This window comes from Triticum dicoccoides, chromosome 1A (genome assembly GCF_002162155.2).
Source record: "Triticum dicoccoides isolate Atlit2015 ecotype Zavitan chromosome 1A, WEW_v2.0, whole genome shotgun sequence".
NCBI classification, from domain to species: domain Eukaryota; kingdom Viridiplantae; phylum Streptophyta; class Magnoliopsida; order Poales; family Poaceae; genus Triticum; species Triticum dicoccoides.
The window spans coordinates 123349166-123365756 of NC_041380.1; the positions used below are offsets into that span (position 1 = coordinate 123349166).

At 43.6% G+C, this 16591-nt stretch overlaps 2 protein-coding genes across 2 annotated transcripts; one reads left to right on the forward strand and one right to left on the reverse strand.

Annotated features, from left to right (window-relative positions):
• The first annotated feature begins 5136 nt into the window (after positions 1–5136).
• On the forward strand, positions 5137–10126 carry LOC119366199 (pentatricopeptide repeat-containing protein At4g35850, mitochondrial-like). The gene is made up of 13 exons (XM_037631894.1): positions 5137–5271; positions 5354–5516; positions 5710–5872; positions 5969–6034; positions 6132–6229; positions 6872–6989; positions 7072–7281; positions 7463–7539; positions 7977–8067; positions 8850–8915; positions 8992–9069; positions 9183–9284; positions 9574–10126. The coding sequence occupies exons 1-13, from the start codon at positions 5238–5240 to the stop codon at positions 9670–9672; spliced, it is 1365 nt and encodes a 454-aa protein (XP_037487791.1). The 5' UTR covers positions 5137–5237; the 3' UTR covers positions 9673–10126.
• A 1222-nt stretch (positions 10127–11348) lies between these two features.
• LOC119366210 (SUN domain-containing protein 1-like) lies at positions 11349–15724 on the reverse strand. Its single transcript, XM_037631900.1, has 3 exons — positions 15481–15724; positions 12452–13524; positions 11349–11933 (listed from the first exon to the last, which is right to left on the reverse strand). Exons 2-3 carry the CDS (start codon positions 13508–13510, stop codon positions 11565–11567), a joined length of 1428 nt encoding a protein of 475 aa, XP_037487797.1. The 5' UTR covers positions 13511–13524; positions 15481–15724; the 3' UTR covers positions 11349–11564.
• Positions 15725–16591: the final 867 nt, after the last annotated feature.

Genomic DNA, 16591 nt, shown 5'->3' on the forward strand with positions numbered 1-16591 from the left:
CCGCACCAGCTCCTCCAAAGTCCTCAGCTCCTCCCTCAAAATCCTTAGCACCAGTGCATCTCGCCACGTGCCAAAGGACAACAGGCATCTCTATTGCCTCAGGAGCTTCTGCTAGTTCTTCACCTGCACCAAATTCATCAACTGGCCCCTCTCTGCTGAAGACAAAGACCACCGCTGGACGAGGCTCTTGACCAAGTCCTCACAAGAAGCAGGTCGCCTTTCAAGTGCCGTCTGATGAAGACAAAGCTGATGATGAAGAACTTGCTGAAATCATCAGGGACAGGCAACTCAGGGCCGCTAGAGCCAAAGGCACAAGTGTGCCTCTGCTTTTGGATCCAAAATTGATCCTTAATTATATTAATCTCTGGCACAAGGACCCCAACACTCCTATGCCTGACTTCAAGCTGACTCCTGTCCAAAGTCATATGTTGACTTACTTCATTCAGGAAGAAAAATAGAAATTTGAAAAGGCCAGGCAGTTGAAGAAAGTGCAGTACAAAAAGGAGCGCTTCCTGAAGAAAAACGTTGTCTCTATGACAACTGAAGAACTTGTCACTATTCAATCCGAGATTAAGAAACTCAGTGATGAATTTGACGCATACCGCGCTGATTGGTTGAGAGCCAAGGTCCATTTTGTGAAACTAACTGAGCAGTTCACTTCCAATGTTGCAGCCCCAATGCAACAAGAAAATCCTCAAGCTGAAGCATCTGCTCAGCCTACTGAAGAAAATGCCAGCACCGCTGATGATACTCAGGCTGCTGAAGAAAATGCTAGTACCAGGGCTGATGACTGCATTCCAGCCGCTGAAATAATTGCCAGGGCAACCACTAGTGTTGCGCCTGAAGAAAATGAAGAAGTCAGGGCAACTGCATCAGTTGTGCCTGAAGATCTTGAACCAAATTCCTCTGCTCCTCCTGCGCCTACACCATCTCTGATCCTTCCATCTGCATCAGATGTGAAGAAGACCAAGGTTGCAGAGTGTGCAACTGCGAAGAAAAGGAAGACATCAACTGCATCAGATTCTTCGGCTCCAAAGAAAATGAAGCCTCTGACCAGCTCATTTGAAAATACTATTGATGTTGTTCTTGTCTCATCTATGCCATCAAAGAACCTTATTCCTTTCGATGAAGAATACGTGATCCCAAGCGGATTCGATGAAGACATTCCTTCTGCTGCTTCCTCAGAGCAGTTGGATGAAGAAATTAAAGCGGATGCAATCTCTTCAACCCCAATAGTCTCATCGCCCATGCTTCAGTTCACTGCTGAAGAGACCGACGTTGAAGAAATGAATGAAGACGAAGATGTGGACATTGGATGCACAACTCCAGTGTTGAACAATGAGTTTTGGGAAAGTCAGCACCCCAATTCTCCTCTATTCACATCCCTCCAACAAATTCCTCAGTCCCCTGTCACTACTAAAGTACAAATGGGATCTGAAGAACCTCGTGCCACACCATCTATCCATGAAGAGATTCCAGCCACTAGTGCTGAAGAAAATGTAAATGAAGAATTGAAGTCTCAGGCTGCCACTGAAGAAGAACCTAAAATTCCTCATCCTGCGGAACCTGAGATTGAGATCCCTGAGGTTGTGATGCAATTGACGGACACTCCCCACCCCAAGCCAAAGGATCCCTTCTCAAAGAAGCAAAAATTTAAGGCTGATGACTTCTTAGGCGAGCATGTATTCTTCACGGACTACAATCCTTATGACTTTGCTCGTCTTAGGAAGAAACGCTTCTGGACTGCCAGTCAGGCCAATTTCTACTCTTCACTGCTCTTCAACAAGGATAAAGTCTTCTACCACGAGCATATTCCTCATGTGAACATGGAATCACTGCCTTGCTTCTCTCCTGTTCTCAGCGTGCTTCATGACGCAGGCCTCCTCAACTTTTGCTCTGATATTGTTGATTAGAATGAAGAGCTTATTCTTCAGTTCTACGCTACACTGCACATCACAGGTGATCCTGATGATATCAACACTTGGGTATTGGTCTGGATGACCGATAACACTCATTATAAAGCACCGCCCTCTGAATTACTTTACGCCCTGCCCATCAGTCCACCCCTTGAAGGAGCTCGCTGTCTATACCAGGAGCCTGAACTCACTGCCCATTACATGCAAGTGCGGATGAAGCCCCTGAAGCCCGGTCAAGCACCAATGACTAAATTCCTCGTAAAGGAATTGCTATATGTACCTAGAATAGTCTATCGCATTCTGACGAGAACAATGAGTCCTGTCAAAGGCCACGACTCGTCTGATGAGGAAATTGTTGGCATCATGAAGAGTCTGCTATTCAACATCATACAAGGCATTCCTGTCAATTATCATGATTTCTTCATGAGGACTCTGGCAAATGTTGCACTCTTTCCGTTTGAGTTGAAGCCTTATGCTCCTTGGATTATGAGATTCCTTAGAACAAGGTCTTCACTAAACTACAAGGCTAACTTTCAGAATCACCTCAGCTACCTGCCCCCAATTGAAGTCCTCAAGCAGACTTATTCCTCAGCTGATGAAAAGGGCAAGGCACCTACATCATTGATGAAGGCATTCGTCCATTGGATGGTCAGTTTCGCAAAGCTCCATCTTATTCCATCAACGATGACTCTGTCACTCATGATTCTGCTGCACATGCATCCAAGCAAAATCCTCAAGCCACAGCCCAAGGTGATGACTGACCGTGAGCTGCTTCTTAGTCTTCACCTGAAGGTGGATCGAAACCATAAATGGGTTAAGCGTCAGTTTGGTTCTCTTCTTCACAACATGACTGCTACACATAATGCAGTGAAGAAAAATCATTACTACCTCCATGAACTTTTCGATCGCACCTGAGCTATCTTATCACATCTGTATGGTGAAGAAAATCTGAAGCAAATGGGTCTCAAGGAGAACTTTGATTGGTCTGCACCTCCAGCGAAGAAATTCAAGAAAGTCAAAGGTCCTTCCTTGGTGGCCAGCTCATATTCTTCATCCCGCGACACCGATGAGTTTGAAGACTTGGACGACACTGCTGCAGGCCCTACAACAACCAATGACCCCAACAACGCTGGCGCTCCTCCATCAGCTTGATATTCTTCAGGGGCGTTAGTCCTCATTTTTCGACCCTTTTGGTCATTCGATGACAAAGGGGGAGAAATTTGAGTTAGTCTTCAAACGGGTCTACCTATATGGGCGTTTTTTTCTAAGTTACAACTCTCGTTCTTTTGAAGACTTTGCTGGATCGAGTTGTAAACTTAAACTCTATGGTGGTCTGATACTTTTGCTGAGTCTTTCTGCATGCTTATTCCTCATTAATGTTAATGCACGCATGCTGAATTACATCAGTCACCATATTTCATCATGCATTTCAAATTCTTCATATTATATGTTAAATGCGTGTATGAATTACAAGATATAGGGGGAGATCTCCATGATTCTACTCTTCAAAGTGTGCATTGCTTCAAAAGCAAATTCCTCACTGTGCACATCTTCAGGGGGAGTTCTTCTATATCTTGCAATCAAATTTCTCAATTTCAGTATTTACACTTCATATGTTTATCCCCGTTGAAAACTTAACCCATATTGTCATTAATCACCAAAAAGGGGGAGATTGTAAGTGCATCTAGTGCCCCTTAGTGATTTTGGTGTATTGAAGACTTATAGGTTAAGGGACTGATGCGTTTGTGAGTGTACACAGGTCTATAAGTCTATGAGGAGTTTGATATTTACAGAGAAAGTCGACCCCTAAAAATGAAGTTCTTCGACTGAAGACTTTGGATTTCTAAAGACTTTCTGAAGACTTTGAAAGTGAAGAAATTGATGTGATCCTGAAGACTTGGTATTCATTCGAGGAACATGAAGCGTGAACACTTTTGTTTTCATAGTTTCATTCTCTCTTTCTTGAGTCATAGGAAACACCGTACTGTTAAAGGGGGTCGAGGAAATACTAAGGAAAATTTTCCAAGTGATGCTCAACTCAAATCCTACACCTACCAATCCCTTCGAGTGAAGCCATTGGAAATCTCATACAGTTCAGTCAATTTTTTCAGTGACAGAGACGAAGTTCTTATGGTCTCTGAGGAATTTGTTCTGACTGAGGAGTTAGGAATTCGCCAGTGCGGATTGCCTACACAGTGAGGAACATGATAGCCCTGAGGAATTTGATACTCAAAATTCCGACCATTGTTGTGCTATGCGCCAGCTGTTTCAAAATATCTACCCACCTAATGGTCATATCATTGAAGGGCATTTATGTCTTATCATGTTGGGCTGTTCCCTAGGCTATAAATAGCCCCCCCTACAACCACTAGCTGGTCGGCTGCTTCGAGAGAAACTGACACTTGTCATTTGAGAGCATCCCATCCTCCGAGGACTTTGAGTGAAAATCATCAAGTGAGGAAAACCCAAACCCAAACACCTACAAACCCAAAGTGATTGAGCATCACTGAAGAGATTGATCCTGCGTGGATCCGACGCTTGTTACCTTTGAAGACTATGCATCTTCCAGACGGTTAGGCGTCATGGTCTAGAGTATCCAAGAGGAAATTGTGGATCGCCGAGTGACCGAATCTGTGAAGGTTTGGAAGTCACCTGAAGATTTATCACGAGTGATTGGGCGAGGTCTGTGTGACCTTAGCTCAAGGGGAATACGGTGAGGACTGAGTGTCCTGAGCTGCGTGTTCAAGACTGGGTGTCCGGAACTGTGTGTCCTCAGATTTAAATACCTAGCCGCCCTAACCAGACGTACAACTGTCACAACAGTTGGAATTGGTCTATCAAATCATTGTCTTCACCAAGCTACCTGGTTCCATTTTCTCAACCCTTTTATTTCCTCATTTATGTGTTGTGCGTTTGTTCATATCTGTTTGAAGACTTTGACTGAAGATTTTCTTTATTTTCTCAGTTCAATTTTTTCAGTCAGTTTGTCTTTATTCTGTGTTATTCTGTGTTTACGCTTTCTATACTCTATGCTTATTTTTATTTCTTCATGAAGACCATACTCATGCACTGTTATGTTTACTTCTAAATACTTATTCTACTGCAATTAGTTTTTCGCTCAGGAATTTCCTCACCTGAAACGAAGGACCTGCTCGTCAGACGAAACGTAAACATGGCCATCGAATGCACTGTGCTTCAGACCCATGGGCCTTGGCCCACATAGATCTCGGCCATCTCAGTAACTCTTAAACCCTTCTCCCATTCTCTCGTCTCTCTTACTCAGTCGACGCAGCGCCACCACCTCTCCCCCAACCATCCGCCATGGGCCTCCTCAAGAACTCCCTCCTGCTCCAAGGTCTCCCCCTCCCCCTCTCACAAGATCCCGTCTCGCTCGCACGCAAATTCCGCGGGACTAACCTCTGGATCTGGCGGTGCAGGGCAGCTGCGGCAGGCTACGGCTCAGGCGGCGGCCGCCGCCGCCAGCGCGGGAGTGGGGCGGCGCGGCGTGGCGACGTCGACGGAGGAGTACATGCGCCGCAACTACGCCAACAATGTCTCCGAGTACAACACCGTCATCGGGTCCCTCATCCAGCAGCGCAGGCACGTCCAGCCCTTGTTTCGGTTCCTGCACACCACCTGTTCGACGCAGTTCCGAGCAGTGGCATTTCCCATTAGGATAGTTTTGTTAAGCTGTTATTGTTGCGTTGATGATCTGGTGTGGGTACGAGCATGCCTGTGCCAACCTAATTGTTTCTTTCCGGGTCTGAATTAAATGCTTTCGTGTTGTCTTCAGGCCCTACCTGCTTCGTGATGCCTACGATGACATGTTACTCGACGGGGTGCAGCCTGTGCGGGACACATTCCACAATCTCATAGTCGGCACCATGAAGGGCAGCCGGCTACAAGATGCTTTCTACTTCCGCGACCAGATGAGAGAAATGGGCTTGCAGCCTGATGTTAGACCACTCTCTTCTTTACACGCCTTCATCTCCTATGCCGATTCCCTTTTTATTTTGTCGGACGAATTAGGCTAATGGCTTAATTCTTTGTAGGTTAACCTATACAATTTTCTGATCTCCACTTGCGGGAAATGCAAGAACTCGGATGCAGCAATCTTGGTTGGTTATCTTCCTACCTATTTCTGAGTTGCTGCCGATGCTTCTCCTCTGTTACTCATGCTCACCAATGCTCCAACTTTTGTTACCTGTACTGAAGCTTCTGGAAGAAATGAAAGCACATGGCGTTAAGTTGAAAGGAGAAACCTACATTTGTCTCTTGAATGCGCTTGCAGCAACTGGGCGTACGGATCAAGTGTAAGGGGTCCTTCGCATCAACTTTTATGTTTTCAGATTGTAGAAGCATGCAACATTTAAGACTGCAATACGAAATCACATATTCCAAGATATACACTGTGGTTGACTATCTTTACCATGATGTTGTGACTTATCAACTGGGCACTTGGAGCAAATAAGCCAAGGCCTGCAGATTGTACAATAGCTGTTCCCTTGTTTTCATATTTCCGTTAGTAAAGCTCCATTTAGACCACTAAAAATACAGGATTCATTACTACTAGTTCCACAAATTTGAACACTAGACTACATGTAACGTGTTGGTACATCTAGGGTTATAAGAGCCTCTGGAGGTTACAGAGTAGGAGTGCCAGTTTTCCTCGCATAATGTGGGGGATACATTATCAGAAGACATGAATTCCACTAGTGCCTAGGTTGTCTCTTCAGCTTGTGGCAAGTTTTGCTCTAGAATTATATTAGGTAGCTAAGCATGTTTTTCGACATACTTCCTCCGTCCGGAATTAGTTGACACTCAAAACGGATATCCGTTTGAGCGTCAACTAATTCTGGACGGAGGGAGTATAATTTATCCCGAACAGCAACTCTTTCCAGTATATCCGTTTATTATCTATGCTGGGAGAAACACTAATGTGATTGTTTTACCAGTTATGCTATAGTTCGTGATATGACCGCCGCTGGACTTGGATTAAACAAGTTTTGTTATGCTGGACTAATAACTGCATTCAAGAACAAGACACCAGCCAGTGAGGATACTCCGGCAAAAGTATGTTATGCACTCAAGAAAGTTTGTTGTGGTGGTACATTTAACATAACTGTACTCATCCTTTTCTCTACTTTGTTTTCAGATTCTTGAGTTCGTCCAGCAGTCAAAAGGTTGGCAGTATGTTGAAAGGGTAGCAAATGATAGTGCTGAGAATATAATGATGAATGTGTCAGACGAAGAGCTATACAACTTGCCAACAGCAGAATTTGCACACAGAAGAGGATTTATATTTAAGCAGTTAACAATTTATCATGTTGCTATCCATGCTTGTGCAGACTTGGGGAGCAAAGAGGTGTGCTATGCTGCATTTTCACTGTGTTTTTAGTAAGCAGTGTCTAGTTACTGCTCAGCAGCATTGATACTTGACAAATTGACATGTCCATAATTTAGTTATCTTACATTTCGTAGTTAGTTCATGTCATGAAGTTGAGCTTTACCTACTATGAAATTTAATCCTCTTTACAATTTTGCAGACACTCGAAGCACTTCTTGACATGTTCACTAAAGAGAATTTTAATTATGATGCCTTCATTGTGATGCAAGCTGTAAGGTAATCTGCAACTCTGCATGCTGAACAGTATTGATCTAATGATACATTGCATGGTTATGAGGAACTTCAATGGTTAATTGCTCCTGATATGTTCAGTTTCTAAGTATGTCGAGAACTCATCAAGGAATCTTCATCTTTGTCGAGATTCACTGATATAGCTTCGCTGTCCAAAACTTTAAGCCTGTGCATTATGCATACTGAAAAGTCTCTTGTGCACGTTGAATTAACAATCTTATAAAGTGGACATTGCAAATTAATGAAATCGCATTATGTACCGATGTTTAGGTAAATGTACATAGTATTTGGAAATGCAGTGTCTATTTTTAGGATACATGCAATTGTCATTTGGCAACCCATCATGTTTGTCCTTTTCTATGGTAATGATTTCTATCAACTTCTGGATCTATCTGTTAATTTCTTGTCCTTTAACTGAAAAGGTGTTATCTTCGATGTGGAGATATTGATTCCGCTGTTAAGATGTTTGAAGAGTTCTCAAGCTCGAAACCCACACCCGCAGAGCTGTATGTGGTGAGTATCTTGTTAAAGTTATAACTTCAAATTTAATATTTGTGGTTGAAAGCAACACAGGTTTAATTCCATTACGAATCTTCAAATCCTAGTGATGGACATGTTTCGCGGTACACATCAGGCCTTGTGCCTTGGACTATTTTGATCTCAAAAATTTAGTTGTGAACTTTCAGAATCTTTGTAGAACTTTCCAATTTAACCACTACAGGATTTACTGTTCCTTTATAGTCACAGGCTCTAAAACACAATCGTACTGCTGCTTATTAACTTTAAGCTAGCTGCTAACTTCTGATTAGAGACCATTTTGATTAGTGGATCCAACAGTGGTAGCTCTCAAAAAAAAAAAGGGGCAACCTGGTGCATGTAGCTCCCGCTTGCGCAGGGTCCAGGGAAGGGTCCGACCACTTTGGGTCTATAGTACGCAGCCTTTCCCTACATTTCTGTAAGAGGTAGCTCTCAGATTTCACAAATAATAGTTATATTTCACTATATTTAAAAAAATAAAAGATGGAAATCAAATTTGAAGTTTGAATTTGGTACCGTATGAATCCTATATGCTGAACAAAAATTAGCCACATGCCAAAAACTGAGCATCTTGGGATAATATGCATACAAAATAATATAGATAACTTTACTATAGAGTAGCTAATTAAGGTCCTACATATAATTCGTGTAACAATAAAATATATAATTAGGAATCTATGTATCTCTCTCTTATCCACACCATGTGTTCTCAATTTCTCACATGCACCTTTTATATTCTATGCATCAATGGAATGCAGACACTTGCCGAGGGAGCTATGATAGGGTATACTCCAAGAGGAATGGAAGTTGCTCAAGCAACCTTGGTAATTCCTTCTAGTTTTGTGTTACAGTTTGACTAACTCGGGAGTTCAAAATCTTACGGTTTACAATATTTTTCAGGAGAGAATGACTGAAAGAAAATTCTTCTTGAATCCCAAGATGGGGACGGATCTTCTACTAGCGGCTTCTGGTGAAAAGGTAAGCAGCACAACTGCCACCTTTCAGTACTGAATTCACAGAAGTCCTAATGCTTCCTGAAAAAAGAATTGAGTTGCACCAATGACTGTTGAAATTTCTGTGGGTTTGTTCAGACTGGTGGATATACAACTGCAAATTATATTTGGGATATGCTGCAAACCCGCAATATAATTCCAGCACTTCCTGCTGTTGAAGCATACTACAAGGGATTGAAGGTAAGCTTCAGTATTTTAGAGTCAGTCATGTCATCTGGTATATTTTCCTCACCTTGGAGTCCTCCGTGTTTTTTTCGTAACTTTGGATTGGGTTCAATTATAACATTAGGTTACAATGCCGAATCTGGTTGAGTTTTATCAAATTTTGAGAGCTTACCGTGCATGCCACGCAATAAAAACAGCAAGGCTTGCTTCAACGTATCAGTGTGCTTGACTGAACAAACTAGAATAAAATTGACCGTACGTGGATTCTAACCCTGTTTCATGGTCTCTTGTATTCCCGATGCAGGAACGAGAAATTCCTTCGGACGATCCACGGCTTGTGAATGTTGCCCGTGTTTTGGACAACCTGCAACTCCGGTTGGGCCCGAGGAGAAATTTTCAGTAACACACGGTCAAACTGCTCTAGTCTCCCTGAACCAATGCAGGTTGAAACTTGTTCTGGTAAGGAGGTTGCTGGATGCATCAATATGTTTAATCTCCAGAAAACCGAATAACTACTTTTAGGACGACACAAAGCAAGGAGAAACCATCAAGGATATCTATCCGTGGATAACGGTCAGGAAAGAATGGCAGGGACCAGTGTATACATCCTGAGACAGAAATATATTGTTTTGTCGCCTCCTATGCCTAAGTCTCTTTCTTAAGTTCCATTCAATTTTGTTGTTATTTATCTGAGCGGACCATCTATTGAACTTTGTGGTTGGAGTTTGTACTGGTTGCCGTTCAAATGTGATTGTTTAGTCGTCAGTTGTAGGTTTCTGATTTCTTGGTGTTTGTATGTGGAAGATGTTTCATATTGTTTCAAACAAGGGGGTTTTGTCCGGCTCCCGCTCTTCTTCCTCGGCTTCTCTGACACCAGAAGAGATCCCTCTGTTCCATAATTCTTGCCGTGGTTTTAGTGTGGTTAAAACCATGTTGTAGAACGGAGGTAGTACAACTCAAGAACAAGAACAAAAACTGAAATGGTAGCAGTCACCGTGCTGATTCTTCATGCACAACCTGAAAGATCTGCAATAACACCCATCAGGCTTGCAATGTTAAAGAGTTACAGGCTTACAGTTGCAGAACGTGTCAAACCGCAAACATATTTGAGAATCAACGTCCTCGCATAGCGATATACATAGAGATCACGAAATAAAGAAATATGAACTCATAAATTTATTCCTTCTTCGATGTTTCTCCTCCATTCAGTCTCTGTGTACTGTAACCTCGTCAAAATCTAACATCCAAGAAATTGGCAGTCTTGTACTCCATCCGTCCCACAATATAAAACGTTTTTGCAAGCTATTCCTATCTCAGCGTTTACCAATATGTTTGTAAAATCCCCTTGCAGAAGTGTAAACAACAACAAAGTCTTTAGTCCCAAACAAGTTGAGGGCTAAAGATGAGACCCATAAAATCTCGCGACCAACTCATGGCTCTGGCACATGAATAGCAAGCTTCCACGCATCCCTGTCCATAACTAGTTTTTTGGTAATACTCAAATCCTTCAGGTCTCTCTTAACAGGCTCTCATGTCAAATTCAGTCTACCCCGACCTCTCTTAACATTTTTCGCACACTTTAGCCGTCCGTTATGTACTGAAACTTTTGAAGGCCTGCGCTGAATATGTCCAAACCATCTCATATGATGTTGGACAAGATTCTCTTCAATTGGTGCTACCCCAACTCTATCTCGTATATCATCATCTCAGACTCGATCCTTTCTCGTATGGTCACATATCCATCTCCGCTACACCTAATTGTTGAGCATGTCGCCTTTTAGTCAGCCAACGCTCAGCATCGTACAACATTGCGGGTTAAACCGTTGTCCTATAGAACTTGCCTTTTACCTTTTGTGGCACTTTCTTGTCATGAAGAATGCCAGAAGCTTGGCGCCACTTTGTTCATCCGGCTTGCAAGTGTTCCAAAAAACAAAAAAAACTCCCCTTGCAGAAACGAAAAATATGGCGAAGGAGATGCGACTAGGACAGTTTTAATCTTGATAACCGTTGCACGTCATGTACATAATAGTTGAGATAAACAAATATAGGGCAAGCTCGCAGCAAATAAAAACTCCAAACACACGAGAACACCACCAGTTCACGCCCTAATTAATAATTTTACATTACAAATAGTGCCACGGTAGAGTACAGAGAGCAATCGTAGTTGCCAGATACAAGCAATTAGCACCTCTAGCTAGGAACAAGAACAGTAAGTCAGCGTCTGTCCATAGTGGCACCATTATGCTACAGATTAGAATCAACTTGAACCTACCGTCTCGCAGGGGCTTCAAGTCTTCAATCAAAGCTAAAGAGGGAAGACCGTATGGTCCCAGGCACACAGGTACTAACTAGATCAGGCCTCACGATGCCGCGGTGCCGAAGAGAGCCAGGCTCGCTGCCGTGCACCCTGAAGCGGTAGATGCACGTCAGCTCAGGCTGCCCATGGTTCGAGGAGAAGTCGAGCCGGACAATGTTGACCACAGATGCGTCGGCGGTGGTTCTGTCTAGCTGGAAGGTCTGGGCGTTGCTCTTCTCGAGGTCGTAAGTGAACTCTCCTAGGCTTGTCGGCGTGCGTGGTTGCTTGTCTGAATCGTCGTCTGCTCCTTGGTACCACCCGCTGACCTGGAAATCCTTGGGAGCGCTGGAGCGGTCGAAGGCCACACTCTGCACAGGCAAGCATGATTCGCATAAGATAGTACACTGGAATGAAGGAAGCAGAAAAGTGATTCATGGGAAGTCAAGGACAGGCAGGGCATGATTGTTCAATGACAAGATCATAACGCAAACAAACAAAATGGAAGAACCAGTTATTTCAACTGGAACACAGCAAAATGAAGAACATGCTTTGCTTTCACAATGATTCCTTTCTATCGTGGCTCAATAGCCTAATTGAGGGAAAGAACACATGAAGTCAACTATTAACAGATAGAGCTGCATGTTGTTTGATGTTTTCCTGAAAGTTTCTAATAGATAGTAATAGCATCAAAAGTGAAGCTGATCAATCAGAGCACGCACCCACATGGCATATGTTGTCAGCTATCTCAAATCAGAAATGTCGACAGAACATTAAGAGCATGTAGCAAGGAAAATAATGAGCTACAGCATGGGTTGGACAGAGATATGCCAAATAAAAAATTTGAAGTAGGAGTATCGAATTATGGTAACATGAAGAATAGCCATACCTTGTCGACATGCTCTAGAGTGACTGCCTCAGGAATAATTCCTGTCCTGAGCCTGATTTCCACAAATCCAGCACTTCCTTCCAGTGCAAAACATTCTCCTGGCTGTCCAAAACTTGGCTCCAGCATTTTGTGACTTTCACTACGACGAGGAAGAATGCTCTTAGCTTTCTTGAAAGCACCCGAATGCTTAACCACTTTGCCACCACCAGACCCTAATGCATAATCCACCATTCCAAGGCCATCTGCTGCATGCCTGGCTATCTCCATCTCCACTATTTCTTTGGCAAATATTCTTACATCGTCTAAGGTTATATCACTCCCAGTGCCATCCAAACCCTTCTTTCTCTTCAACTGAGTCAGAATCTCATCAAATTCTTTCTTGGAGACAAAACCCATGTCTCTCAGTTCAGCAAGTGACTTGTCTAATATGTCAGCCTTGCCTTCCAATGTCTTCACCTTTGTCTCTAACTTCTTGCCCTTGTCATCAAATTGCTTTGTGATGTCCCTTTTTGCTTTGCCGATCTCATCTCCTAGCTTCTTATCTAAAATGTCCAGTTGCACCTGGAGCATCCTAGTCGTCTTCTTGAACACCTCTACCTTGGATAGTCTGCTCTTCATATCAAGTGCTGTAAATGATAGATCCCCATTTTGCCATCCCCATAACACCTGCCCCATCCAAGCAAAAGCCGTAAAAAGAAGGCAAAGCTTCATCAGCACACTTAGTGCAGTTTCCCACTTGGCTTTTTCGTGTTTAGTAGTACTTTTCTTTCGATGTTCAGCAGAAGGTGCTGGAGGAAGTGCATCTTTTCTTCCCTCAGATGAATATTTCGGTTTGTCGATAACTGACTCTCCACGGCTTGTATGACCAATATCCTTCTTACTAGAAACCTTATCATCTGAGACCCCATTAACTCCACCTTCAGTAAGAAGCTCAGGTGTAGGCTTTTTCTTTGCAACAACAACTGTTCGCCGCCTAACATCTTGGCTGGAATGTGAATCCACACTTAGTGCATGGTTCCCATTTGTATTTGCGGCCGGTACTGCAGCAGTTGAAGCCATTGTTGTGCCTTAACCTACAATAGAACATAGCTAGATTACAAACTGGAAATAATGATGCAAACGGAATAAGGCACCAGAAAATGAGTGCTATTATTACATAAAGAAATTTGCTATAAATCTGTGCAGAGTAACATTAAGGCTTAGTTTGGCAGCAAAATATTTTTTAAACTGTGGTAATTGAAAACTCCAGTGCATAGCGGACGGCTAAAGCGTGCGGAGAATGTCAAGAGAGGGCGGGGTAGACCGAATTTGACATGGGAGGAGTCCGTTAAGAGAGACCTGAAGGATTGGAGTATCACCAAAGAGCTAGCTATGGACAGGGGTGCGTGGAAGCTTGCTATCCATGTGCCAGAGCCATGAGTTGGTTGCGAGATCTTATGGGTTTCACCTCTAGCCTACCCCAACTTGTTTGGGACTAAAGGCTTTGTTGTTGTTGTTGTTGGTGGTGGTGGTAATTGAAAACCACAGTATTCTCCTGGGTGGGCATTGAATACTACAGTTTTTTAAAAACAATGTTTTTCTCAGTTTTACATGTGTTTGGTTGGTGCTGTTTTACCAAAGTTTTGACCAAGTATTTTAGCGTGGATGATTGGTTGACTGAGAGTAATTAGCGGCTGCAAACAGCGGCTGGCTGCATGCAGCTTCCATGCACACATCCGCCGGACCTAGATGCTAGGATTTGTAGACTACCCCTGATGCACCTACATGCATGGGCTGCTGGCATTGAAGGTTTCAAATAATCCACCTATATATATCCCGCTTGACTCACTCATGGCGCTGCAGAGAAGAGACGGGACTTGCACGGGGCGCCGGCTGGAAGAAGAACCTGAGAGACCTACTACTCGTAAATAGGATGAGATTGGCTAGAACCAGGAGTTTACCATATAACGGAAAGAGGGAAAATAGGATCGGATCGCAGCTGGTATTCTTATCTCGACGTAGACGGCAATGTTGTGATCTCCCGACGATTTCACTCCATTCTGTTTTAAAAAAGAGGTCGGGACCTCTTTTTCAAAAACCGCAAAAATACCATGGTTTTTGGCATACTGTGGTTACAAAACTTCGGTTTTTTCTGATGCCAAACGCAGCAAAGTATTCAAAACCATGGTTTTTTTCAGAAACCGCGGTATTCTCAGAAAACTTTAAAAAAACTTTGCTGCCAAACGCAGCCTAAGGATACACAGCCAAGGAATTGATTTTATAGCCAGCCTTCCCACATCTATTTATGTTGGTAATTTATCTGTGCAGGACAATGGATGTATTATAATCTATCTGCAGCTATGTCTATATAGTCAGCCTAAAACAAAAGGTGGTATACACATGCATAAGATGAACTGCAATTAAAGTTGGGAAGTGAAGAGCCAATCATAAGTAGGAAAAGAATACAGTATCGCAGATAAGTACCGGATAGGCTGCAGATCTCGAAGAAATGAAAGAATTCATACTGTTATTTAACTAGTATACTGCCATTTACCATCACGGACCAAAATATAAAGCCGAGTAGTAAATGTGAAGACAAGGAGTAAATTGTGGTATCCTACACAACATTTCGAAGCAAATCTCGAATTCTATTCGGTTGGCACAGTAAAGGGAACAAAAACAAATAACCCAAATCAAGCAATCTCGTCCGCAACTTCCTAACTGTTCCATACAATACAACCCTAATTCCCCATGTTCAACCAATCACATCACCAAGGAAGAAGAGAAAACTCTAAACTTTCGGACATAAGCTCTGCCCGCACCCCACGTCCGCGCCCGGACTACCACGGGTCAACTCAGACAGAATGAAGAGGGGGAACGACCTAAATCAAGCCGTCGAACTGAGGACTAGAGGGTGACATCCATGGAGCAAACAAATCGGCCGAATAACCGGTTTAGATCTTGGTCGCTCGCTGCAGCGGCGACGGAAGATACCCGAGGAGGGAAAACCAACTCGCACGCAATCGAGCTAGGGTTGGTTGGTTCCTTACCGGCGAAGGGGGTAACCGATCCGCGCCGGTGCGGCGCCGGTGGGGCTGGCCTGCGATACCCCGCCGCCGTCGGCGCGGGAGGCCTGCGGGGAGGAGGAGAGCAGCCGGGGCCGGGGCTGCGAACGGACGAATTTGGGGAGGGAACCGGAGGAGAAGAGAGTGGGCGAGAGGGAGAGAGGGGGGAAGAAGAGTGGCGAAACGACGTGTACGTGGAAACGGTGGAAGACGGGGAGATTTTGAAACCGAAAGGGTCACTCCACCAGGGAGGAATGGCATCTCAGTCTCAATTCTCGGACGCAACTCCCACTCCAAAAGTTCGAAATGACGCCGCAAAAGACCAAAAGGCCCTTCACAAGATTTTTTTTTTTGCGGGTACGGCCCTTCACAAGATTTACACTTAAAAAAGCCATTTAAAAGATTTTGAAAACAGGATTTAGATTTATGTCTTACATTGACGTTGTGATTGTTGTTCGAGCCTCGCGCATATCAAGGTGGTCCAGCACAATTGTCTCTAAAACCAAGGATGATAAGTACGTGGTCGCTTGATCCGATGACCGCATGAAGTCCTCACAGTTTGCCTCAGCTGTTGAGGGTGCTTCGTAAAGTAACTAACAAAAATATGGTAGTCGTAGATATATTTGTCTCGTTCTGAACGCAATCTCGTATTACCAGATGGACGCGAGGCACATATTTTAGCAAGGGTCGGCGCCTCACTAGCAAGTAGTCACTAGTCAAGTAACAACACTACTCCTACTTATATGAGATTATGTGAGGATGATGTTAGCGTGTAGGAGTACAACAATACTCTCGGCATGTTGCATGTCAACTCATGGAGGTCTACGCGTATCAGCAAGACCGAGTATTCATATTAGAACTACTAATGTCTTCTAGGGCTTAGGTAGATGTTTGTTAGCATCTCTACCACTAGTGGTTAGAAGCCCATGAACCCACATGACCCGCGTCAAAAAAACCCCTTCATACGTGACCGGGGATGAGTGTTTGACATCGATCGGGTATAAGAAAGAACGAGATATCAGGTATTGAGCATCGAATATCGATCACGGGAACAAAAGGCAGTGCCCCCCTCTTCTTGATATCTTCCTTTGATGCA